The sequence below is a fragment of the Nelumbo lutea genome, chromosome 6 (assembly GCF_056320005.1).
Source record: "Nelumbo lutea isolate HS-2025 chromosome 6, American lotus-T2T, whole genome shotgun sequence".
NCBI classification, from domain to species: domain Eukaryota; kingdom Viridiplantae; phylum Streptophyta; class Magnoliopsida; order Proteales; family Nelumbonaceae; genus Nelumbo; species Nelumbo lutea.
In genome coordinates this window covers 8,931,653-8,959,652 of record NC_142689.1, presented here as the reverse complement: position 1 = coordinate 8,959,652, position 28,000 = coordinate 8,931,653, and the positions used below count along the sequence as shown (strand labels likewise).

Here is a 28,000-nt window from a genome sequence, read left to right as displayed (position 1 = left end):
ACTATGCAGAAGCAGAAGTGGTTGAAAATTTTCTTTTGGTCAAATATTGATGGTTGAGGGATTTGAATTCTTATATGGAAACTTGAATTATTGATAGACTATGTTAGCATTTGACTTCAAAAAACTGAGGTCATAACATGTCCTGCAACATACTCTATTATCACGTTGTTCCCAGGAATATCAGTATCTTCCATAGTCACACCCTGATCATCGGTGATGTTAGTGGTGTCAACGTATCCTTTTTTATACTACTTTAAAAGTAGGAAGAATAAATTGAGGAAGCTTCATAGCTTTTGGTCGATTAACTACAAATACACATTATTTAATAGTGAAAATTTTATTGCTTATATTTTGATATTCACTCACACCAATCTTAAATATTTTGATCTCTCCACATAAGGTCATACCATATAATGTCACATACCCACAACATCACAACTATCTTTACTTTACTAACTACACCAACTCTCTACGTTAGCGCCAAATGCATCATAGCCATTGGACCGCGTTTCTAGGTTTGCCCAAGCACTAGGTTTTCTGCAGGACTGCATTGTGGCAGCATCTTTGGGTAAAATGTGCTTATCCGCAAGCTCATTAGAGATCGGGAACACATCCCCATATGTGATCAACTTCTTTTCTGGCGACAATCAAGGTATTTTTGGGTCTGTGAGGTTTTAAGAGAAAATGAGAGAAAATTTAAATGGGTATTTCGGTAATTTAACGCTTTCTGTCATTTGGCTTAACGACTAAGGGAGTCATTGTCTAACGACTAAAATTCAGGGGGGTCTTTGTTGCAAATTAAAGTATAAGGGGATCGTTGTTATTGACCCCATAGTACAGAGTGGTCTTTGTAAATTACCCTAACGTTGTGTTTGGTTTGAAAGAAAAAGTAGGGAAAAGAAGGGGAACCTTTACAAAACTTGTATAGGTTTTCCTACCTTTCCCTTCCTTTCTCTTCCTTTTCCTTCAAACCAAACATAGCCTAAAGTTATCAATTCAAATTCAAATTTGTTTATTTAATTAACCTCAATTACCTCTCCTAAGTAACTTTCTCTTCTCAATTTCTCGCCACTAATTCTCTCTCCTCTCAATAATTCCATTAAATTCCCTAATCAACTTTATACTACACCTAATAAATCTTATAGTTGTCAAAATGTATAACAAGGAGATTTAAATGCAAACATCTAAGCTGAGAGACAATAAATCTATTACCATGTCATGCTTCATTCACTTATTATAACTTTATGAGTCCTAAACTATAGTTGTAATTATATTTCCTTTTCATAGTGTATGGATATCAACAAATTTTATAAAAAAAAAGGGCAATACCCAGTGTTAGTTCCAACAATCTGGGTTCTTGGGAGAGTAGATTGGATACATTCTTAATTAATTTTTTGGTATTTTGTTATCACAAAGTGGTTGCTCTCAACATTCATACCTACATTCTTATGCTTGTCAGCCCAAGGTTTTAACATTATACCAAGTAATGGTACATATATTTATATATATTGCATGGTTTTCAAAATCGGACCAGACTAGACGATCGAACCGGAAAAACCGAGAATCGGCCATTTGACCGGTTCCATTTTTCCCCAAAACTATTGATTTTGGTCAATAAGCCGTTGTACCGACCAATTAATCGTTCGAATGGTTTTAACCATTTTTTTATTTTTTTATTTTTGTTAGAACGGGCCAACCGTTCAGGTCGAACGGTCAGCCTGTTCAAACCAATAACCGGACCCCTGATCGGTTCAGTCACCAGACAACAATTGTACCCGTTTAGTAAGAATTAGGATATACGTGAATTGATGCATACTTAAATATTTTTACATTTTCCACTTGTTTCCCAGTATTTCTTACTTCAGATAAACAATTATGTGTTTTCCAAGTTTGTACACCTATTTATATGCATCTAAAACCTAAATTTAGTATCCTTGCTTGATGTAAATGTTGAAACTTATTCGAGTTTTCCCAATACATTCCCTTCTCTACTAGATAACAAAAAGAGGTCGATCTCCATGTGGAGAAAACGTTTTTGCAAAATTCCTTGAGCAAACAGCGTAGGCGCCCGAAGGCCCACCGAGTGTACAAGGTTGAAAACGTAGGCTATGAAAATTGGAAACTGATGAGTCGAGACATCTTGGGTCAGTTATGAACACTTTTGTATGGTCTATTTCTGGACTGAATGCAATTAGCCACCGTTTGGGCTGGAATCACACCAACAAGCACTTAAATGCGGTTGTGTTTGGTAAGTAAGCTCCAATAAGCGTTTTTCAGGAAACAAGCCCATTTTGAATAAGTTGAAAAGTTTGGCCCGCCGTGTAATTTTCAAAATACCGTCTTGGTTAGGCATACTACCCCCATTTGAAAGGACTTTCTCACCACTTATCCTCTAAGCACTCCCAAACGGGGGCTTATTTTATAATGATGATTCAAGAATCCTCTCCTGTTCGCATGGGAACTTGGTTCTAGACCGCGCCACAGGCCCACGCTTTGGATGGAGGAGAGACTCCGTCCAAGTGTATCAAGTATAGAGAGTGTGAAACCATGAGAAAGAAAGACACTTGCGTTAATGAAACATCAGAAAAAAAATAAAAAGGATTACAAAAGAGGGACAATCATCCCTCGGGTCACAAAAGAAAATACCACTGTTGAAGCCCTCCGCCCATCCCAGTTACAGAAAGAATAGAATTCCCATTGATGACCAGTATCTGGTCCTAGTTTGTATTTAATCTATTGACTAAGCTTTCATTTTTTATAGAAGTTTTTGGAAGGCGGAAGGACTCTGTCTCTTTCCTGTACATTATCAAAACACAGATCCTTCCCTGTACATTTCAAGTTAAAAGGCGTACAAAAAAAAACGTCACTCTGCAATTAGCTTCTACAGGACGGCATGTCAGCTGACCTCAGTCGGTTTACCAATTATCCGACACTTGGGGACTGGCTTTTGTAACATGGCTGTCCCTTGAAACGTCATCATCTGGCAGTCCTTTCTCAAATTGCTCAACTGCAATGCAAAAATATGGGGAGAAAACTTAACACTGTAATTCCATTTCACCTGCAAGCAGGTACGCATAGAACCACAGAGGAAAAAATAACAGAAATGATGAATGCAGTCACCTCGTCTTGGGGTATTTTTGTGAAGCCAAACTTTTCTGTCCATATGGACTCTGCTTCATCAGCTGCAGGTAGGACAAGGGTCTTCACATTTAGGAACCCCAGCAACCTCTCAATGCAAGAGAACAATGACTGGAAGTAGCCCTATAGAGAAGCTCAGGAGAAGAAAATGGTCAGGATTTTTCCCTCTTTTTCTAGTTTAAAAAAGGGGAGAAAAGATAACCACGACAACATTCCCACTGACTTTTTTTTTTTTAATAATTGAGGCAATCAACTATTTTATTAATGAAGTGGTGAATTCAGTACAAAAGCTACCAACCATAGATTGCTAAAACCATCACTAAGAAAAGCTTGACAATAATCTCTTGGGAGTATAAGTTTACCAACCTTTTCTTTCAAACCAAAAACAACCTTATTGAATACAAAACTGAGTTTAATGCAATAATACAGCGAACTCGTGATTCACTCAAGACAAAGGTAGTCTAAAATAGGAATATTAGAAAACAGAGGGAATCCAATTATGCATCAGAGGTTCAGTTTATTCAAGAATGCCAGTGAAACAAGGGGGACAACACTGACATATAACACCCATACCACCCGCCCACAAAGGTCAGGAAAAGAAAAGTTGCAAGAAAGAAGATAAAAGAAGGGATATCTTGAGTAGCATCTGACTACCCTAATCTTATCCCTAATGCTAATGGTCTAGCCTTGTACTGGAGTTTCACTGTGAAGAAATCTAGTGGGTCACTCACTTTCTATAACAGCTTTCTTTTTCCAAAAAGAAAAGAAATGAGGCACCTAAAACAACTGTCTATAAACAATAAGATCATTTTGGACTTGGATCTGAGCAGTATGACCCTAGGTAACAATATGGAGATCCATGGGCCTAGGTCCACCAACATCACAAGATCCAATTCTACAAGGGCTGCAAATGATCAGTTTATCCAAATTGGAATTCAAATCCCATCCAGTTAAGAATATGGGGTTGGCTACATAAACCTTGCTCCACCATTCTACTTAATACCAGCATTAGCAAAATCTAATATATATATATATATTAAAGGAAGGTTTTCAGGCTACAGCCCCCACCATTCAGACAAGTGGCTTTTTCAAATTTAGACACATGGCATTTTCTGATGAGTTGTTAAAGCCCACAGCCCACTCCCACCATTCAGACAAGTGGCCTTCTCATTTTCTAGAAAGCTAGACACTTGGCAATTTCTGAGAGATTCCTGCTAAAGCCCACAACCCACTACCAAGCTACAGCCCCCCACCATCCAGAAACACGGCCTTCTCATTTTTCTGGAAAGCTAAACACGTGGCATTTTATAAGAAGTTGCTACTAAAGCCCACAACCCACTACCACCATTTTCAATCCATTCCTAAAAAATGCAAAAAATGAAAAAGTGGTTATCCACAACCACTTCTGCCTATATTCTATCTTAGTTACTCATTAACCCTCTGTTTATCATAACAAAAGAAAACTATCCATATTCTAATAATTATTAAAAAGCTATTTTTTGAAATAAATATTTCTTGAAATTTTAATAATTATTTAAAATATTAATCAATATAAATTTAACATTATTTATTCCATAATGTAAATATAACATTACTGATTCCCCGTACTTAGTGTGGGGTCATTCACTAGTAAGGAATTAAAAGGAACACCATAACAACTCGAACCAATAGCCTCACCTGTCCCTGGTTATCTTTGCTTGTAGCAACCAAGGGAAGTTCAGCAACTTCTCGTCCAAAAACACGAAGAATTCCAGCTGAAACCACAGATGAGCTAAAAAGTACAAGAAAAAGACATGAGAAAAGCTTACAATGAATTATTGCCAAAACCACAACTAGAAATTCTTACTTTACTGTTAATACTGCACAATACATCCCTCCAAATTCTTGGTCCCTTAAATTCCTTCTGCAAAAAAAAAAAGAAAATCATATTTAGAGAGCATAAAGAACTTTTAAGGAAAAAAATATATAACCAAATTAGTTCATTTAAATGGATAAAGCAATAAGTTCTGATAAGTTAATCCCCAACACGCCACTGGATCCTGTTTCAATTTTCTCAATTACCTATCATATTTTCCTCTTTTACATGGGTAGAACAAAATCTGATTTCAACAATCCATAACACTGGCATGAAAATTGTCCAATTCATAGTATTCAATCTCCTAAATTGCAAACACAACAAACATCTACAAGAGAATACGATAATCTATTAAGCAGGGAAAATACTTATCCTTGATCATAGGTTTATCATGCATGAGAAGTACCATATAACAATCTGTAATTTAATCAATAGTATAATGAAGATTATTGTTAAAGATAATAATTTTTAGCAAATTTTAACAAACTGCCAAATCTAAGGATTTAAGTATAACATTTCGGCATAGAACTCCCTGAATGTAAAATCACTACATGTAAGTTCCTGAAGCTCAAAATTCAGCATAACATAGAGATAAAAACAAAACTGCTACCAGTAAAAACATTACAAAAACTGAACACGTAGAAAATATCTGACAAGATACAAAGGAAAGTATCTTTGCTCACCCATAAACCATGGATGGAATAAGGTCACGACCTGTTGTTGAATCAACTATAGGATCAAAGCAGTCCTAAGAAACAAAGAAGAGACGCAAATAATCAGAAAATGACTAGCAATACTTTGCACATGCCAAATCAAATAACTAGATGAAGTCTCCATAAATTAAAAGAAAAAAAAAAAGTCCAAAAGTTTAGTAGATATAAAAACAATAACCAAGAAAATAAATAACATATTTCATTACTAACAAATACATATAACATTTAAATCAATTGTTTTCTAGATGGAGCGCATCTTGCTTAGTTTCATTAGGTGAAAGAAAACACATCAATCAATTGTTTTCTAGATTTAGCTAAGGCACAAGCAAACATATGAAGACACACAGAAACATTCGCCTACTGTTATTAATGACATTAATGAATTTATACCAGTCTAAACCAAGGTATTAGGGAAGCAGGGGCAGAAAGTCTACAGCCAGAGGATGGAAGGAAAACAAATATATTTTTTTATCTTTTCTGTAAAACTACCCCTTGTCAAGTAACCCCCAGTTATATCTTCACAGCAGTATCATGGGCAACCAAGGTCCATCTAGAGAAGGGGACTTTCAAAAATTCAAAGATACATGGGCACTATACTCAGGTCTAATAGCATGGATGACTCTACAAGGGAATAAGTAATTGCTGTCTGCAGGGCATTCACTGGTCAAGTCCATGAACTACAAGAATATTGTGACTGAAGGAGATTTGCATGTTGTCATAGGATGGAAAAAGAATAATGGTGTAGAGACACTTATCAAAAGAAATAAATAAAAAATAACAATGTAGCAAGGTTCAAAATATTGATATAGGCAAATACACCAGATGGAGTATATCGGCCTGTATCTTTAGAGTTTAGCCGCTATTTTTTTTAGTTTTTTTCCAAACCAGTTCAGAGGGTCGGTTAAGGCCTATCAACCGGCTGAAATAGATCAGACCTCGAAACAATTAGTATAGGGGTGTATTGGAGGGTCACTGATATGATATGTAGTGGCCGATATGCCCCGATAAAAGACAATTTTAATCCTTGATGTAGAGGCATAGAGATATAATTACATGGTGAGGGAGAGCAACTTGGCAGTGGAGTTAACATTTACATAAGTTGGATCCTAGATAAGCAAATACTGTAGCTGATGGGCTGGGCAAACAATGGGTAAATAACAGTGAAATGTACTGGGGAATTGTGAGTCAGGGATAAGGATTATATCATATATATAATATGTAAGAGGGTAAGCCGAGGCTATCTATCTTAGTTCATAACTTCATATATGATCAATAATGTAGATATTTTCTATTTTCATCAATAAATAAAACTTCACAATTATCAAGCAAAAACAAAGTTTCCAGGTAATGTAAGTTCCAGCAGGCATTGAATAGTTTTCTTTAAGGATGTTCCCATCTAGTAAGGAGTTCAATTTAAATTTAGTTTGCCATTGTTAAGTTTCATTTGGCCTTTAAACCTATCATTCTTTATTGTTTCCTGATAACCTTCATCACTTCCACTGCATGTCTTTGCCTCTACTCTACTCATGTTCTTGGTCCTAATCAATCTAAATTTGATCCTAATGCTACTCGCAGTCTTTCTTGGTTGTTCTCCGACTCGAGAAGGATATTATTGTTTTGATCCATCTTCTGGCAAAAACCATGTCACCATACCTGTGACCTTTTCGATCCCACACCCCTTTTCTTTCCCAAGACCTATCTTCAGTGGGAGAATGATGGAATTGTTGGTGAAGAGAGGCCTTTCCATTGACAATTCCCATTCAAGATGCCAATCTTATTACATCTCCTAATTATGTTCTACTAACACTCCATGTGATGAATTTCAAGTAACCATTATGGCCACCGAAAGATTTCAATGCATTTTGAGTTGTAACTTGTGCACCAGCAGGTCAACCATTCAACTGCCCAGTTTGAACAGGCTTTGACCAAGTCAACAGTTTTTGGTCAATTTTTGAGTTTTAGGAAAATCAGAACCAGAAATGCAACAGGGTGATGGTTTGAACAATTCAACAGTCTGGACCAAGAGCAGGTTGGAAACATTTAAAAGCATCCAAGCAGCAACTTATTTGTTTCCTGATCCTCTTGATAGGAGGAAACATGATTTCTAACCACTAACAACCAAATATCTATTTAAGGCAAAGACAAGTACTTACATGGAATATAGCTACAGCCTTGGATAGCAACAATTTAGTTTCAGGAGAAGCATTTTTCCCACTAAGAAGTCTCCATCTTACATCAAGGTCAGCATCTGAACGCTGTTCCTCTGAACACTTTTCCTCATGCTTTTTCCTTATAATACTCGAAAGAGAGTCTGGGAGCTTCTCTGATCCACGGTCAAGCAACTTCTGCAAGGCAGAATGAATCCTACTGCAATCTGTACAACAAAACCACTTCCCTTTTGGCAATTCCTGTTGTATGCGTCAACATTTAAATCAACAGAAAAAGGCCATCAGCACACTTGACAATAAAGGAATAACAACAACAAGATATTGCAGCATGGGAATAAGATAATAAATGATTGTGTGCACCTTTAGATCTGCCATTTTGTGCTCCCTCAGGCAACCAACATGAAATTCTTTCTCACACTGGGGGAAAAAGATAGATTGGTCAGGAGAAAAACTCAAATATAAGACATCCATTGAAACTCGTACATCTATGAACAATGCAGTTGACATATCAATATGAAAAATGAAGACATGAAAGCAAGTACCTGATCACAAAGCAGAACCGTTCGTGGACCAAATCCTGACTTTGTAAATCCATGACCTCTACATAAAGAAAAAGTATAAACCCAAACGAAACTTAAAAAAAAGGAGAGGGGAACTAATAAAGAAAAAGCATGCACCTACAATGCTGAAATCAAATAACAAAAATTGCAATCATGGCATCACCAAACACATAGACAAAAGAACAAAGTGCTGATATAAACAGTATAGATTCAGGATTGTACATAGTATGATGTACAGGTTTTCAACTTCGCAACACCCTCAGTTTAGCTCACCTGCATAAGACACATCCGCCAACTTCATTTTCAGGTGTGTTGACAATACGAATGCATCGCTTGTTTATCTGCTCTATAGGATCAACTCCTGCAACTCTTCCAGCAGCCTTTGCATTGACACTATCAAATTTTTCCCTTTCAAACATATTTTGGCAATAATTGCAATACCAATCACCACGAGGAACACTTGATAAAGACAAACAATCTGCAAAAAGGCAATGAGAAGGAAAATAAAAACCACTAGTACTTGTACATCAAAAGGCATATAAAGAAAACAAAAAGTACAAAAGGTATATAAAGAGAATGAGAGTGCGCATGTTTTCGTAATGGACTTTCATAATGCCTTCCACCTTGGATAAATCATGAGGAAAGTTATAGCATATATTAGCAGTCCTCTCTTTCTCTTGCCCCTATCACCACATGCATCTCTTCCTCTGCCCATAGACCTCCTTCCCCTAGCCTAACAGAGAAACCTGAAACCCTCCAAACTCTTCTCAGCATCCACCACATCATCTTCCACTTGAATCATCTTATTATTCCAAAATATTTTTAATCACCTCTCTTACTTGCAGCTTAGCAGCAGCATTTTAAAAGAGCTGGGGCCATTTTGCACACGAGTCGTGCGCCTTTTTGAAGCAAAGCACAAAGTTGCAAAAGAAAATCCAAAAAATTCAAAACTGTCAAAAAAAAAAGCAAAATAATAAAAATATTAAACACATTATTAATTAAAAATATAAACTTAAGTTTTAAAATAAATGCTTTAAAAAAAAGACCTATTATCTCAAATTAAAATATATAAACATAACATGTAAAACATATTTAAAATCAAGCATAACATATAAAACATATTCAAGCGTGTAAACTCTTAATCTCTTTATTTTTTCCCAATTGCATTACTTCAAATAGCTAATGTGATTTTAAACATTATGAATACCTAATTCTATGAGCTGCACCAAGCCCCTCAAGACAAGCTAAAAAAGTCCATATCAGGGTCTTAAATTCTTAATACCTATAAAAAAGGTTTTATAACTTTAAGTGTTTTAAAAATATTTTTTATTAGGATGAATGAATGAGTGGCATTAGCAAATATCAGATTTTCAGAGCCTGGGCTGAAGCGCAAGGTGCACCAGATGTGTGCCTTTTGAAAATGATGTGCCTAGGACCTAGGCAAGTTACATACCCTAAGATGTGCCTTACCTGTGCGCCTAAGCACGCCTGAGGCCAGCCTTTTAAATCACTTCTTAGGAGTAACCCAGAAGTCAAACTCCCCTTCAAAAACAGGCTTAGACTAGCTCAAACTCACCTTCTCACAACCAGCTCTACAGCTGTAGGTCTTAAACTAAGAGATGTTGACCAAATCCATTCCTCAACAGACCCCAAGAGAAGGTTTAACTAGAACTTTAAAAGGCAATGAAAGGCTCTGGGGAAAAAACAGGTGATCATTAAGCTTATAACTTATTAAAGATAGGCACATCATAAGGGACAAGCCTCAAACCTTGATATGCCTTGTAAGAAAAGGTATTTCATAGGCCAATCTATGTAGTGTTCTCATAGAGGAGGCTGCAGACAGATATAAAGAAGATTATCAAGAACCTTTTGCACCAATTGCAAAGATGACTTCAATAAGGGTATCGATATATCTTGCTATGCACTTCTCTTGTGTACACATCCAACTAACTGTTAAAAATGTCTTCTTAAATGGGGACCTTCAAGAATAGGTCTATATGCTGCCACCATTACTGTTCCATCTCCCAGATAGTAAGAAGAAACTTTGTAAACTCAAGAAGTTGATTTATGAACAAAAACAGCACCTATGGCCAGGTTTGATAGGCTACGAAGAACTGTGCTGCACCTTGGTTTTGTTTAGCCTCTTGCTGACTTATACTCCTTGTTAAGAGGGAGGAAAGGTTTGCTCACTACAATGATTGTCCATGTGGATGATATAGCTATCACAATTCACAGGTAACAATTTGAGTGAGAGTAATAGGTTGAAGAACTTTCTAGTAACAATTTTGAAATCAAAAACCTTGGCCATCTCAGATATTTATTGGCCATAGAAATAGCTTGATAATGAAAGGAATCTTTATCTCAGAATGTAAGTATGTGTTAGACTAAGATCTCTTAAGGGTTGGATGTCAAATCAGCTCCAAATCCTATTGATCCAAATAACAAAATAAATACTGATAATGGAGATTTGTTGAAGGGCAGAGGGTTGTATACTTGTATCAAAGGCTGGTTTGACACCTATTTTATCTATGTATCATATACCCAAGTATCTAAATGTGGCAAGTGTGACTAGCCAATATATGCATCAGCCTAAACTATCTCGTCTTGAAGCAGCCATGAGTATCCTTGTGTATCTCAAGGGCACTCCAGGAAGGGGAATTCTATTTACATATCACGGTCACTTGAAATTCAAAGTTCACTGATGCAAATTGGGCAGGTAGCCTAAAAGAAAGGCATTCTACTTCAGATTTCACAAACGGATCATCCAGGCCAAGATTTACAAATTTACTTTGTGCATACTCAGGTTGATGTGAAATGTTGAAAGGTTATGTAGAAGGATACTTTAGATTCTTACTAATAATGGAGGGCATTTTCATTATTAAATCACTCACTATAAATAATTAAATACTAAGGAGACGGGCACAAAGCCCACCTATTTGCTCTCTATTCTTTTTCTTTCTCTCCTCTTTTCTCTTCTTCTTCTACTTCTTTTATATTTTTTCTCTTGTTGTAATATTATACTGCTGCAGATACAATCCAATCATAAATTAAATGTCCAAAGCCAAATAACAAATCCAAATATGTTAGCTAAAGACAGCCAAAACATCATGCCTAACATTGTGATCATTGAGAACACATTGAAACAGCAGAAGGAACAGAATTACGACCACTAGTTACATAGACAACACACACAAATAAAATTGATAAAATTATCATTGCAATAACTCTTATAATACCATTCCAGCCACTCCACACCTAGTTGTTCTGATATGAAAATAGCTCCAGATTTTTTTTGTCTGTAAACGATCTTAGGAAAGAACACTTCCAAATAGAGCAATATAGAGAAAACTCAATAATAAAGACAATGCCCTCATAACGTGACAAGCAAGTCAAACCAATCAAAACAGGGATCCTACAGGGATAGTGCCTCACAGAATCAAAATGCAGAAGATAAGTTTAAATGGCTATACCATATCGGACAAATGCAGTGTGTTCCAAAAGTAGGAAAACAAAAGGCTGTAAACTATCGAGTGTGAAATACATCAGTTGGTTGCGGAGCTGCTCACTGAGTAAAAGGAACATATTCTCAGGTTGCAAGCATAGCTGGAAATTGACGGCCATTTTAATACAGAACCACCTTTCACTTCACAAATAGCTATCCTTCTCAACTTTCCCTTCCTCAAGCTATCAATTAGCCTTACCTTAGGTCATTCATATTGCACGTTGAACAGGTAAAACCTTAATTCCTATAAAGACCTAAGGAAAGATAAATATTCAGTTATTGATAGAAACCAAAAACTCACCTTTGTGAAAGGCCCTGGGGCAGTTATCACAAAGCAGAAGATCCCCACCATCTGCACAAATGCTACACAGGTCATCATTGTCATTGGCTGAAAACTTCCGACCTTTAGATAGAGACACAGCCAATTCATGAAGTGACACTCCATTGGATGTGAAAATATTTAGATACCTGTCCAGTACCAAACAAGCACAAGTTAAGAAAAAAAATCGGAGTTACATGAATTTACCCAAATGCTTCAACTTTCAAATAACAACTTACGGCTTGCGACGGGAAGCCCAACCAGCATGACCTTCAAACTGTGAGGCACTGACCTGCTCATTAGAAGTATAGAAAGTGAATGTCCTTACTAAAATTCAGGACAACACTAGTTCAGAAAATAAAGGAAGTACTAAGTGTTTCAAAAAAAATAAAGTTACCTCAGTGTTGCAGCACCGGCAGAATATTCCAAAACCTTTTTTGTAACCTTCAAGCAATTTCTGCCCAACAGGAGGATGCTCATTAATGAGTACACAAAAAACAATAAAAAAAGAAGATTCACTGGCATTATGCTTAACATAACAACCTGTCCACGTGCATAATATGCTACTTCAGTTCCATCAGGTAGCCCACCCTCCTCAAATACTAATTTATGCAATCGTAAATCTCTGGAGAACACCTCCAAAATTAACTACGTTTAATGAGTTTGCAACAAAAACAGCTAATAAGAACACATTTGACAAATGAACCATCAGTATATAAATCCATATCAAGAAAAGAATACCAACTTTCTTGTAAGCCTCCCTTTACTCTTGGGAACAGAAACAGCCTTCAAAGCACTGTTAGAGGACTTTGGAGTAACAGCTGATTTTGATGACCTGATGCAACCCCATACACAAAAGTAACATTAAAATAAGTCAGAGGAAAGAAGCACATTAGGAGCTGCAACTTGGATATGTTGTTCAGTAAATAACCACTTCTCAGGCATTTTATAACAAAAGAACCCTAATTTCAGTTTCAAAGTGGCATTTTCACTTGAAATCAGATTACAGAACAATAACTCTTACATACATTCTTTTTTATCCATAGGTTGTGAACTTTTTATTGATTCCATAGGCTAGACATTAGAGAAATAAAAGTTAAGAACCGGGGAAATAAGGCAGTTTCTCGATTAGGGTAGAAGAAGCAATATGCAACAGAAATGAATTCATAAATCAAATAACTTCCGAAGTTCATACTTTGGCTCCAAAAGAGAACAGATTGTTAGCAATTTTTTCTGCCGTTTATCGATTTTGGGATCCAGCAGTCAGACGTTACTCATTCCACTTTCCACCCACTTTCACTTTCCTTCCTGCACTTGGGGTTTAGTCCATTTCTAATGCCTTATTTTGGCCTCATTTGGGATTGCTCCTGGGGAGCACTTACTGCGACATCCTAGATGAGGAAGAACTTCATGTTTCAACGGTATTTGGAAACAAATAGAGAGAAAACATGTTGAAGAATCTGGAATAACAGAACCATTTTTTTTTCAAAAGCAGTTACAAAGTCATAATTCCAGATTTTGGCTTCTTCAAGAACCAACAAGTTTAATATGTGCTAAGATTGTACCGGTTCCACTTAGGCTGTATTTGGCATGCTTTCAGAGAATTATTTCTGATGGAAGCATGCCAAACACAAACACTGCTCTAACTTCAAATCTAGATTCTAGACATCCACCATCCTCAGTCCAGAATAAATATGCACAGATGTACAATTGTACATGTAAATACCTCTCTTAGAGGACTTGCCAGCATCCTCCAATCCATCAATGTATAGGTTTATATTGTGCTTACTCACTCTGTTTCCATGCTATTCGGTGTTTGGAAGGCAGATATGGATAAGTAACTCATGATTCATTTGCTTCAACCACTTTGTTTTGGCAAGAATCAAGAGTCGGGCATAATTAAAAGCTTGTGACATAAAATGGTTGGTAGTATATGGGGAAAAGTAATTAGTTTCTAGTTTTTTATTACACATCAAAGCTTAAGACTTTTAAGGTACTAGGCAGTGTTTTAAAAGCACAAGGCGCAAGGGCCAATTTGCGCTTGAGGCACTTTTAAGAAAGGCGCAAAACTACAAAAAAAAAAAGCTAAATATAAAAAAAAGGTCAGAAAATTCAAAACAATGCCAAAAAAAATCAAAAAATATTAAACATAATGTTAATAAAAAATATAAACATAAATTTTAAAATAAATGTTTTAAAAAACCAATTATCTAAAATTAAAATACATAAACATAACATGTAAAGTGTATTCAAATGAAAATTTTAAAAAAAAAGCAAACATATAAAGCATTTTCAAGAATGTAAATGCGCCTCACCTGTGCGCATACCCCAAAATGTGCCTTGCCTACGCGCCTAGGCACGCCTTTTAAATCACTGGTACTAGGTTGATTTTGAGAACGATGCAAGAGATACCAAAGTTTCCAATTACAATGAGACTTCACATCACAAATCAACACCTATGACCTACCAATGATTATTTGCAATTGTTATGGATGAATCGACTAAACATATTCAGGAGGAGATCCCATGGTGTATGTTGTTTGCCGATGACATGGTATTAATATATGAAACTATAGACGGATTAACAATTAGTACGAGGAAATGTCTTAGAAATAAGATATCTTAAAATAAGACTAAAACCAATGATTTAAAAGGTGCGCCTAGACATACAGACGAGGCACATTTTGGGTATGCGCCTCACCCAGGTCCTAGGTGCACCCCTTTCAAAGGCGTACACCTGATGCGCCTTGCACCTCAGGCTAGGCGTGCGCCTTTTTAAAATTTTGTGCTTTTTGCTGGTTTTTTAGTCTAACAACTAGGCCAAGGGCTCTGCCCCTGGACCCCTGACCATGCCCCACGAGGCAAGCCCGAACAAGTCTATGTTAGAGTCTGTAATTCTTATTCATCACATAAAAATAATGATTTTATAACTTTCATTGCCTTTTAAGAAGATGAAAGTTATAAAATCATTATTTTTTTATGTGAGAATAAGAATTTCAGACCCTAACATAGACTTGTTCGAGCTTGCCTCGAGGGGTGTGGTACAAAGACAACTCATAGAATCAAGAATGCAATATGTTTTACATTACATTAGCTACTTGAAGCAATGCAATTAAGGAGAAAAAAGAGATTGTGGGTTTTACATGCTTGAAAATGCTTTATATGTTTGCTTTTATTTTAAAATTTTCATTTGAATACGCTTTACATGTTATGTTTATGTATTTTAATTTTAGATAATAGGTTTTTTATAAACATTTATTTTAAAATTTATGTTAATATTTTTTATTGACATTATGTTTAATATTTTTTGCATTTTTTAAAAATTTTTGGCATTTTCTTGAATTTTCTGACTTTTTTTATTTTTTTAGTTTTTTTAATCTTGTGCCTTTCTTAAAAAGGCATGCGCCTACATATATATATATATATATATATATGTATATGTATATTGTATATGCATACGCACATGCACACACACACACACACACACACACACACGAAGATTAAGTTTAATAATTTAATCTTTTGTGATGAGAAGAATAAAAATGGGATTGGAAACTTGAAGCTAGTGGTTAGCCTCTTTGAAAGAATGTCCAACTTAAAAATCAACCAAAATAAGAGTGTAGTGGTGGGTATAAATGTTCTTGAAGAGGAGTTGGGCTCATTTGTAGAGATTCTATGGTGTGAGAGAGGTGAGTGGCCTTTAAAATATTTAGGTTTACCTCTTGGTGGCAATCTGAGGTTTATCAACTTTTGAAACCATGTGGTGGAGAGAATTGAGAAAAAGCTTGTGGGATGGAAAACAAATTACATCTCTTTAGGGGGAAGAATTACATTGATCAAATACACCTTAGCTAACCTCCCAATCTATTTCATGTCTATTTTGAGGATGCCTCAAGCTATTGAAGAGAATAAAAAATTTGATGAGAGACTTCTTGTGGGAACCAGGAGATAGAAAAAAAGATCATTTGGTTAGGTGGGAAGTGGTAAAAAGGAAAGAAGAGGGTAGATTGGGTCTAGGAAACATAAGGAAGAAAAGCCTTGCTCTTTTAAGTGGTTGTGGCACTTTCCCTTGGAGAATGATGGATTGTGGCATAAAGTGGTTGCAAGTATTCATGGGCTTTCCAGTAACTGTTGAGAACCAAGCTACAACATAGAAAGCAGTGCATGGTAGTCTACCTCAATTCCTTGAGCACATCAGGTATGATTTGGCTTCTGGTAATAGGATCAGATTTTGGGAAGACGTGTGTGCACTTGGGTTCTCCCTTTGAAAGTTGGGTTTCCTTCTTTGCATGCTTTGTCAAGCCTTAAACAAAATCATGTTTCTGATTTCTTTGGGCCTTCTTCCTCTAGGGAGGATTGGAATTTGGAGTTTGTGAGAAACCTGAGAGAGTCTAAAATCCCTTCAATGTCTAACCTTTTGAATAATCTTGGATAGCCTAATTTTTTATGAGCTTGGGGGAGAAAGACGGTTGTGGGATCTTACTCCTCTGGGTCGTTTACTTAAAAATCCTTTTTTTCTCTTCACTAGTGGCCACTACCCAATCTCATTCCTTGCCTATAAAAGAAGTCTGGTGTGCCCTATCCCCCCAAAAGAAAAGACCAAATTGGTGTTTGTCTCCCAATTGGTGCACTTTGTGTGTAAGTTGAATGGTGAGAACACTTTCCATCTCTTAATTTATTGTCCTTTTGCTTGTATTTGGGAAATGGTTCTACTCTCTCTTTGGTTGCAGGTGGATACCTCTTGTTAGTTTGGAAAATCTCTTTAGCCCATACTTTCTAAGAATCACAAAAGGAAGAGGCAGAATTTTGTAGAAATGTGCTAGAGCAGCAATTGTGTGAATTGTTTGGGAGGAAAGGAACTTATTAATATTTGAGGATAAAGAAAGAAGCAAGTAATCTTGGAGACTATTACAGTTAAGAGTTGCTCATTGGGTGAAGACTATGAAACTATTCTCTGATTTCTTAGTGGAAGACTTTTTTTTTTCAAAAACTGGGGGTTGATTGCCCTTTATTCTTCTAGGAATCGAAAGATGTGAGGTTTAGTCTCCCCCAAGTGAAGGTTGGTTGAAGCTTTGCTTTGATGGAAATAGCTTTGGTAATTTGAAACCCTCTGGATCTGGAATTGAAGGAGTGATTAGGGATGAGCATGGGAACATTTGTGGCTTGTTTCTAGGGCCTAATGAGCAGGGTGGTTCAGTGAAAGTTGAGGTCATGGCAGCTATTGTTGGGCTGCAAAAGGCCAAGGAAATGGGAATTACAACATTGACGGTAGAAGGGGACACAAAAGTAGTCATTGGCTGGCTGAAAAAAGGAGGAAGGGTATGGCACACAAGAAATGATTTCAAGCAGTTCAAGATGTTGTCAAGACATATGCAAATTCAGTTAAGATGGGTAAGGAGGTCTGCTAATGGTTTGACAGATGGATTAGGTAAACAAGGAGTGAATAGACATCATTTGTTTTGCGCTCAATGTTAGTTGGGTGGGGGGAGTGACGGGAGTCTTTGTTGTAACGGGTGTTATTTCTAACAACTTCTTGTTGTACTTTTCTCATTTTAAAATCTAATAGAATTCTTTGAATTGTTGATCAAAAAAAGACTAATTTTAATAATAATAATAATAAAATAGAAATATGTTGAATTAAAAAATATGAAAGAAAGTAGTTTCTTGAAGAGAGAAGGAGAAGAAGAGAAGTTGAAAGAAAAGAGAGCAATGATCTGGTCGCCCCCTTCACTTATTATTTATACTAAAATAAAAGAACAGTACAAAGACAACTATGCCCACATAGGGCGGCAAAACATAAAACGGCATATATAACACTCAAAAAACATAACAAAATTTGGACTCACATAACAAATATGGTCCCCACCTCCTATCTAACAACTAACATAAAACATCTACTCAGAAAAACATCATAAAACTAATTAATCTTCAACACTCCCCCACAAGTTGGGAGTAAATGTCACACATTCCCAACTTGCGTAGATCATGTTCAATCTTGTTCCTTGCCACCCCTTTAGTGAAAACATCAACCAACTGCAACTCTGAAGAGACGTAAGGCAAACACACTTCTATGGTTATTACCCTTTCTCTTATAAAGTGTCTATCAACTTCAATGTGTTTTGTCCTATCATTCTGAATTGGATTGTGGGCAATGTTGATCGTAGCATGGTTGTCACAGTATAACATCATAGGTTCCCCTGTTTTCACCCCAATCTCACTCAAAAGAGATCTAACTCAAAAAAGTTCTGAGACACCATGAGCCATGGATCTATACTCAACCTCTACACTTGACCTTGCCACAACCACTTGCTTCTTACTCTTCCAGGAGATCAAGTTTCCACCTACAAAGGTACACACTCCTGATGTAGACCTCATATCATCTAAGCATCCTGCCCAGTCTACATTCGTATAGGATTCTAGCTTCAGATTCTCATGATTTGAGAAAAGAATGCCTCTGCCAGGGTGCTTTTTCAAATATGCAAGTATTCTCTCAATAGCTTCCCAATGCTGAACCCGAGGTGCATGCATGTACTGACTCACAACACTGATAGCATAAAAAATATATGGTCGTATCATACACAAATACAGCAGTCGGCCTACCATTCTTTGATATCTCCTCACATCCTTTTACCAATTCACCATCCACACCATTAATTCTATGATCCGGATCAATAGGAGTATCTGTTGGTTTGGTCCCCAGCTTCACAGTCTCTCGCAATAAGTCAAGTACATACTTTCTCTGTGAAATGAAGATCCCATGCTTGGATCTTGCAACTTCAATCCCTAAGAAATATTTGAGCTCACCAAGATCTTTGATCTCAAATTCTTATTGCAATGATTTTTTTAGATTATCAATCTCCTCCAGATCATTTCTTGTCACCACTATATCATCCACATACACAATCAGAATTAACACAAAAGCATCTCTCCTCTTCACAAAGAGGGTGTGATCAAACTATGTCTGTGTGTACCCAAAACGGATGAGTGCCCCTCTAAACCTGTCAAACCAAGCCCTAAGTGACCGTTTCAGTCCATATAGAGGTTTTCTGAGTCTGCACACCTTTCCTTTACCAACATTTTCATAAAAGCCTACTAGAATGTCCATATATACCTCCTCCTATAAGTCACCATTAAAGAATGCATTTTTGACATCAAGCTAGAACAAGGGCCATGAATACGTGGCTGCTAGAGATAAAAAAATACGAATTGAACTCATCTTACCTACTGGTGCAAAGGTTTCCAGATAATCAACACCATAGGTCTAAGTATACCCTTTTTCTACCAACCTGGCCTTGTACCTCTCTATCTTACCATTGGCCTTATACTTCATTGTGAATACCCATCGACATCCGACCGTCTCCTTGTCTTGGGGGAGATCGACTATTTTTCAAGTTTGGTTTTTGACCAAAGCATCCATCTCATCTTACATGTCTGTTTTCCACTCATGTTTGGAGAAAGCCTCAGTAACATTCCAGGGTATAGACACAGAATACAAAGAAGAAAGAAAAGCACAGTAAGAGGGTGATAAGGCACTGTAGGAAAAATAGTGTGAAATGCAGTGGGTTGTACACTTTCTCTTCCTCTTACGAAGTGCAATGGGAATATCAAGGTCAGTGGGATCAATTGCAAAAATGGTGTTAGGGACAGAAACCTTATCATCAGAAAACATAACAGGCTCAAGAGGAATACCTGCAACTGTATATGCCGAATCTAGAGTTTCAGAAAGACTGACAGAGAGTGGTGTGGGTCAAGGATGTGTGGAATCAACCATCATCTGCTGGTGTTGATATTGCTGTGAGGTTGCCCGTAGTGGCTCAGGTAATGAAACTGGAGGTGCAAGTGTTGGCTGAACCGATGCTGGCTGAACTAATGGTGCAGGTGGTGGCTGAACTGATGTAGATGCTGGTTGAACTGATGGAGGCACCACAGAAACAAGAAGAGGAATAGATTGTGAGTTCTCCTCCCCAAAACTCTCCCCCTGAGGAGAACCACTCAAGAAGAAGAATGTGGATTCAAAAAAGGTAACATCCATAGTGATAAATCTGCTCCTTGACACTGAGTCATAACAGCAATACCCCTTTTGGTTCTGAGCATACCCAAGAAAAACACATTTCTTGGCCTTAGGATCCAATTTCTTGCGATGAGAGCCAAAAATGTGAACAAAAGAAGCACAACCAAAAACCCTCAGAGGTATATGAAATATCTCTTCGTCTAGAAAAATGAGGCTAAATGGCACCTTAAACCCCAAAGTCCGTGAAGGAACACAGATAATCACATGTACAGATGTAAGAACTGCATCTCCCCAGAACTACACAAGAACTGAATCACACACCATAAGACTCCTTGCCACCTCCACAATGTGTTTGTTTTTCCTCTCAACAACTCCAATCTGTTGCGATGTATATGCACAACTGCTCTGATGAACTACAACATATTCTAAGAGATACGTGGTTAGGTCCTTCTCAAGATACTCTCTAGCATTATCTGATCTAAAAGTCTTAGTTCTCACTCCAAAATGTGTGAGAACCATCGGGTGGAATTGTCGTACTAAGTTAGGAACCCCGTCACGTGATCTCATCAAATATATCCAATTATATCGTGTATAAGCATCCACAAACAAGAGAAAGTAACGGAATCCTCCCATGGAAGGGATTTGATATGGCCCCCATACATCAGTGTGAACAATATTAAAAACAGATTTATTACTTGATTTAAAAGACTGTCTACAATGCTTTCTTAACTGACAACTCTCACACTCTAAAGTAGATAATTGAACAGACTCAAACAACTTTGGGAGAGACATTTCAAAGAACAAAAAGAAAGATGTCCCAAGCGATTGTACCAAAGCATACTCTGGTTTACTAACTCTGACCCACTACTACTGTTGTTGCTAACATGATGGCCCTGATGTCTCGGAATCTCATCCAGAATGTAGACTCCATTCACCTCACAACCACTCCCAATCATCTTCTTTGACTCCAGATCCTGCAAAACACAATTACCATGAATAAAAGTCATAGAACAATTCAAATTTTTTGTCAAAGAACTAACAGACAGTAGGTTGGTATGAAATCTAGGGACAAGTAAAACAGAGGACAAAGTTATATCATTGGTCACTCTAACTGTCCCCTTCCCAACAATGGGCAGAAACTCTGTCTCTACCACAGCACAACTGATAGGAACTGAAAATGGTAGGGGCATTAATCATATGCTCAAATGCTCTTTAGTCTATAATCTAGGGAGGTCCCTCCTTACCTGAAGTGGATGCAAGATTCACAGTTGCATATGAACTACCTATATGTGCAAAGGAAGTGGTGTAGTTGGCTCCTGCATTATGCTGCCCATCTAGAATGCTAGAGCTGGGTGAACATTTCTTACTCATAAGCTATCCAAACCTTTCCAATTCTGTTCTCATTGCTGCTACTACAATGAATTCCCAATCAATTTGGGAGAAAGGGGCCGAAGAGTCTCCTATAGTGGCTACATTTGCATTTTCCTTCTTGTTTCTTATCCGAATAGGCATAAGATTTGGATGAAGCTTCTAACAAGTTTCCCTTCTAGTCTCACTACTCCCCCTGTCTGCATTTGGCTTAGGTTTTGTTGTACCAACCATAGCCGACTAGTCAATCCCAAGCTATCTCAGTATTACATTCCTCCTACTCTCCTCTCCAGATGCCTGAGAGAGTGTCGCACCCTCCCTAGAAAGAATATATGTTGCCTAGTAATGTCAAATTCAGGGTTCAGCCCTACCAAGAACTCAAAAACCATATTCCTCTCTACCAGTTTGTGATAAGTTGTTGCATCATTTACACTTTCCCATACCACAGTTTCTAAGTGAACTATTTCCTGCCATAGGGTTTTCAGCATGGAAAAATACACAACAAGAGATTTTTCTCCCTGTTTCATACTTATCACCTGATTTCTTAACTGATAGGCTTTGGCTTCATTTTGCTTCTGAGAATAAGTTTCAGTCACTCCATCCCAAATCTCCTTAGCAGTATTAACCCATAGGAAATTTTTTGCAATATGAGGTAACATGGAATTACACAGTCAAGACATTCATGTAATTCTCTTGCACCCATCGAGAAGAGTTTTTATCAGGTTTCTTCCCCTCCCCAATGAGATACCTTAATTTTCCATGGGCACCAATAGCCATCTTATTTGATTGTGCTCACTCCAAATAGTTTGTACCATCAAGTTTTACTGTAGTAATGATCCCAAACCCAAAAATATCACTATTACCTCCAACACCCAATCCCACAGTACCGTTAGATTTCATCTCAGTATTCCAACTCTCCATTTTACTTCAAATAGTTCAACAGTAAGAAAAAATAGATTGGAAACCTTCAAAAAATAATTTAATACCACACACACAGAAACCAACCCTTCCGAAAGAAGAAAACCCTAGCTAGAGGGAAATCTCTCTCCTCCCTACACCTCCGAACAGAGAGAAAAGTGAATCAATCACTCCAGGAGGCCTAGAAAATTTCATAAACCAAACCGCCCTCTTCAGAAAATCAAAAGAAAACTAGCAATACCTGGGCGCCCATGATCAGATCAAAAACAAAGAGTCCAACTTTTCTAGGACTTTTCCCCGTACTCTAGTTCTTCATGATTTTGATGCCAAACAATAGATCACCTTCCTGATTTTGATCCCACCAAAAACTCAAAGAACTGGGCAATCTATAGTAGATCGATCAGCCCTTTACTACTTCATGCAGTCGACTTATCTAGGGCTACATGAGAATGCTTCAAGAAACCCTAGTCGATGCTCTGATACCAAGTAGAAATCTACTGAATTAAAAAATATGAAAGAAAGTAGTTTCTTGAAAAGAGAAGGAAGAGAGGAGAAGAGAATAAGAGAAGTTGAAAGAAAAGAGAACAATGATCTGGCCACCCCCCTTCACTTATTATTTATACTAAAATAATAGAATAGTACAAAGACAACTATGCCCTTATAGGGCGGCAAAACATAAAACAACATATATAACACTCAAAAAACATAATAAAATTTGGACTCACATAACTAATGTGGTCCCCACCTCCTATCTAACAACTAACATAAAACACCTACTTAGAAAAACATCATAAAACTAATTAATCTTCAACAAATAATAATAACAACAACAACAACAACAACAGTAATAATAGGTGGAAATCAGGGTATAATTAGGAGTAGTCTGATTGGAGACCAAGAGATATCTTAATGTGACATTTTACATTACCCTGGTTCAATAATTCATAACAAGGGAGACTGAGGAGGTGCTGCCCATAGAATTAGAGCAGGTGGGCCAAATAGTGGGGTACATCAGAAGCCTATGTGCACTAGAGTGCCATTTAGACAAAGGAAAACTATATAAAACACTTGTAAGGATGGCAATGTTGCTAGAAGCATAGTGTTGAAAAGTCAAGAAACAAAAAGTTCCAAAAAATAAATGTAGAAGAAATGCAAACATTGAGATGGATGAATGGGAAAATTAGAAAAGAAAGGATCATAAATGAATTTTATCCAATTTTGTAAGCAAGAAATTTTCCCAAATTTATCTAATACTTCATTGAATGCCTTTCAACTCTAAAAAAATCCTCCTCAGCATGGGAAATTGAATCCCAAAGTCAAAAACCAAACATCTACCTGAAAGGTCTTAGTCACAAGACTCACAACTGAAACAATTTCGTGTATTGCAAGTTGTACATTTTCCTGTTAATGTCACTTTTTCATGTTCCTTCTAGATCCTACCAATGTAACATGTTAATAGAATGCACACAAAGCATGGTGTTAATGTGGATGGCTCTAGTTTGTATGATCCTTAAATGTTCCAGAAAGAATCCAAGATGCATTCTGTTTAACACAGTTACAGAAGAATAAACTAAGAGTATAGCTGAAAACTAAAACAAAAAACTTACCCAGGAGTGGTACCAGTTCTAGAAGCAGGACTTGTCTGAGATTTCTTGGCTTCTAGGCACGACTTGCACAATAGCACTGACCTCCGGGTGCCAGATACAGTAAGAGAACCTATAGGCAATACCCATAAGATTACAAATTTGTAATGAAATCTCAACTGAACCTAACATTAAGAGTAAAGCTCACCTTTGCAATTCTGACACCTGGTAGAAGCTTTTATTGGTGATAAACCTATCGCACTTTTAATTGTTGCTTCCAGTTCATCCAAAGGAGCACCTTTACATGCCTCCAGAACATCATGAAGGCTGTTGCCATTCTCCAAATAAATGTACTGTGCTGCACGCTTATTTGTACTACCTGCATGCTGCTCGAAATGGAATGGAGTAACAACCTGTATACACAACATAAATGAGGCATCCATTCAACTCTTTATACTATCTAGACAAGAAGACCATAAATGCAGATTCACTTACAAAAATTTCTTACATTGCTCCCTTTGCAGGATGTACACGAACACAAGATCCCACAGTCTTTAATAGTTCCTTTAAGTCCTCCTTGCTGTGTTATAATAAACAAAGAAGTCTTAAACAAAAATTATATATGTAGGGGTCATAAGGAGACATATATAAGAAGTAAGAAAAGATAGAAGGGAGCTGAAAGACATACCTTCCTGCTACGACAGAGGTACCTGACAGACAACCCCTCCAGTAAACCAGTTTCTAGAAGATCCTTGACCCTTGTGGGAAGCTTGGTCAAGGCAATTTTCTTGGACATTTTCATTTCCAACTTCTTTTTCGTAGGTGTTCTCAATGGGCTAACCACATCACTTGTCACCCTGTCACCTATAGTCACTGGCTCGCTCTTGACAATATCTGGCATGGCAGAAATGGCCTTTGCAATTGCTTCATTCTTGGAATCTTCTGATACAACAGAACCCCAACTCGTGGTGGCAGATATCTCTATTAGTTCAGCCTTAGGTTTCTTCAATTGTGAACGAGTAAACCGCCTAGGAAACTTCTCCTGCGAGGCATTTTGTCCCTCGCTGACGTCACCATGCACCATCACAGTTTCCACACTGGTTCCCTCTTCTTTTATAAGTTTCCTAGTTTCGTTTTTCGGCTTCTTACTGCTTGGAGATGTAATCTCAATTGGTTCCTTTTTCACAACTGCTTTCAATAAATTGATCTTCAGCCCCTCCGTCAAGGCAGAACGAGTAAAACGCCTGGGAGGCCTCACAGGAAATATAGTTACTACCTCAGAATTATCATCGATAACAATAGGCGTTTCTACGGTCGTACCTTCCTCAGCTTGAGATTTCACAATATCGTTCTGTGAACCCTTCTGAACCTGGAAATTTGCCTCATCGTTATCGGGCTCCTCTGCTTCAACAGATTTCATCAAATCATCCTTGAACACAATCTCATCAGCACAGGCGTGATTCACGAGGTCACTGTTAGGCTGCTCCTTGCCTACAGACTGTGCCAAATTGTTTTTAGTCTCCTCTTTGCTCGTAGATTTCACCAGATCGCCGTCGGACTCCTCTGTTCCTACAGATTGTAACGGATTGTTGTTGGACTCCACCTCGGTAGCAGGCTTAAGCACATTACTCTTTGGTTCTTCCTGGAACAGAGAATTTAACAAATCGCTCTTTGGCTCCTCTTTAGTTGACGATTTCACCTCATCGTTCTTCATATCCTCCTTTGCGTGGGAGCTCTTAAGTCTTTTATTTCTTGAATACTCAAGAACTCCACTACTAGAATGACTATTCTGAAACTTACTCGCTCGAGTCCGACCAAGTGAACTACCAAGCTCAGAATGAAGCGTCAAGGAAAACCCGTTATTGATCTGCTCCGACTCCACGGATTTCATCAAATCGTTCTTCATCTCCTCTTCTCCCGCAGAATTCACCAGATCACTGTCAGAATGCTCTTTTTCTACATATTGTACCAGATTGTCGTTGGGCTCCTCTTTGTCAGAACACTTCACCAGTTCATTGTTGGGCTCCTCTGTTCCTATAGATTGTACCGGATTGTTTGTGGACTCGTCTTCTGTTGCAGGTTTCACCAGATCACAATTGGACTCTTCTGTTCCGACAGATTGTACCGAATTGTTCCTGTACCCCTCTTCTGTAGCAGGCTTCACTGGATCACCATTGAGCTCCTTGGACTCCTCTGTTACTACAGATTGTACTGGGCTGTTCTTGGACTCCTCTTCTGTCGCAGGTTTTACCAGGTCACCAGTAGGTTCCTGTGTTCCTACAGATTGTAGCAAAATGTTCTTCGGCTCCTCTATGTCCGCGAGTTTCCCAAAATCAATATGGGGCTCCACCTCGAGAAGAGGTTCTACCGAATCGCTCGTCGGCTCCTCTTCGGTTGAAGATTTCACCTCAACATTCTTAACATTTTTCTTCGCATGTGAACTCTTAAATCTCTTATTTTTCGAATTCTCTGAAATTTCATTACCAGAAGGGCTATTCTGAAACTTCCTCGCTCGTGTCCGACCAAGAGAACCAGATAACTCCGCTTGAACCTTCAAGGCGAAAGCAAACTCGCGTTTCAGGCCGGTCCTAATCCCCGACAACAACACGAACTGCTCTGAATCAGTGCCGTTCGCCATCCGGCACGAATCGACCAATAGATCTGCTATAATATATGCATCTGAAGGCAGAAAACAGATTCCTCGAGTCCAGAAACCCTAGAAAACAGGAAAAGAAAACCCTAAATTCGCCGCCATTAAATTAGATTAAATCCGAAGAAAACAAAAACACACACACAACACGCAAACAGAAAAATCTTCCAAAAAATAGTGTCAAAACCTTCAAATCAACGACGAACAATCAACAGATCATGTAAGAAAAGACCAAGATCACAACAAAGATATTAGGGTTTTTGTGCGATCTCTCGTGCCTTGATCGAAAAACTAGGTAACGAACGAGACGATAGGTCCACGGTTTCCTGGAAAGGAAGCCGAAGAAGATGTTAGAAAGAGAGAATAGATAATCAGGGGCATGTCATAAATAATTTTTAATAATATCATAAAGTAATTTACTTAAAAGCCCACGTATATTTTCTCATTCCCCGAACTACCACTATCTCAAATCATTAATGTGAACCCGGAAGGCATAAATTAGTTAAATTTGGCTTTCATCCAGGGTTATCTCGGTCTATTCAAATTAACAAGGGTACTTGTTTCGGGCAAAAGCTTTATTTATTTTTATTTTATTTTCAGTAATTCCCGAATTTTTGAACGCGGGAATCTTCGCGGCACGTCGTAGTGGCCAATGGGGAGTAATACGTAGCAACGAATTCTGGAATTTTCTAACGTTTGTTATACAAGAGGAGGAGGATATTTAAATAAATATATATAGTCATTATTGATGTAGATAGCGATATTTGGAGGGAATCCGTAGGTGGTAATGTGGTATGAGAAAGGGAAACTGGGAAACTATCCATTTTTCCTTCGCGGGAAAAATGGGAAGAAGTTGAATTTTTGTGGGGTGGGCGGGAAGAGGAGTAAGAAATTGATGACACGTGGCTAGTGGAATATATAGCCGTTGCAATATTTAAATTTTTGAATGTATTATGCTGGAGCCTTTATTAGGTAAATGTACAGTCGTGTCTGATTTATTAGTGGTATCTTATCACATCCGCGTATCTTAGTATTTTCCTTTTCTGTTGAAGAGGAACTCATCATTTTGTGGAGGTCTAAATCGGGACAGCACGGCCCGTGCTTTTGGCTGGGCCGGGCCTTGCTACCTCTGGGATGTTTCAGAGGTCCGGCCCGGGCTGTGTTGTATCGTGCCATGGGTCAGATTGGTCTGTGGGTCAAGTCTTGGGCAAGTCG

At 37.7% G+C, this 28,000-nt stretch overlaps 1 protein-coding gene across 1 annotated transcript; it reads right to left on the bottom strand.

Annotated features, from left to right (window-relative positions):
- Positions 1-2,548: 2,548 nt before the first annotated feature.
- Positions 2,549-27,458, bottom strand: LOC148847192 (Acyl-CoA N-acyltransferase with RING/FYVE/PHD-type zinc finger domain-containing protein). Its single transcript, XM_088950745.1, has 19 exons — positions 26,973-27,458; positions 24,824-26,851; positions 24,644-24,715; positions 24,344-24,548; positions 24,160-24,268; positions 13,001-13,090; positions 12,799-12,880; positions 12,653-12,712; positions 12,495-12,547; positions 12,238-12,404; positions 8,708-8,912; positions 8,417-8,474; positions 8,235-8,291; positions 7,860-8,114; positions 5,677-5,741; positions 4,985-5,041; positions 4,816-4,909; positions 3,121-3,261; positions 2,549-3,007 (listed from the first exon to the last, which is right to left on the bottom strand). Exons 2-19 carry the CDS (start codon positions 26,771-26,773, stop codon positions 2,897-2,899), a joined length of 3,831 nt encoding a protein of 1,276 aa, XP_088806871.1. The 5' UTR covers positions 26,774-26,851; positions 26,973-27,458; the 3' UTR covers positions 2,549-2,896.
- Positions 27,459-28,000: the final 542 nt, after the last annotated feature.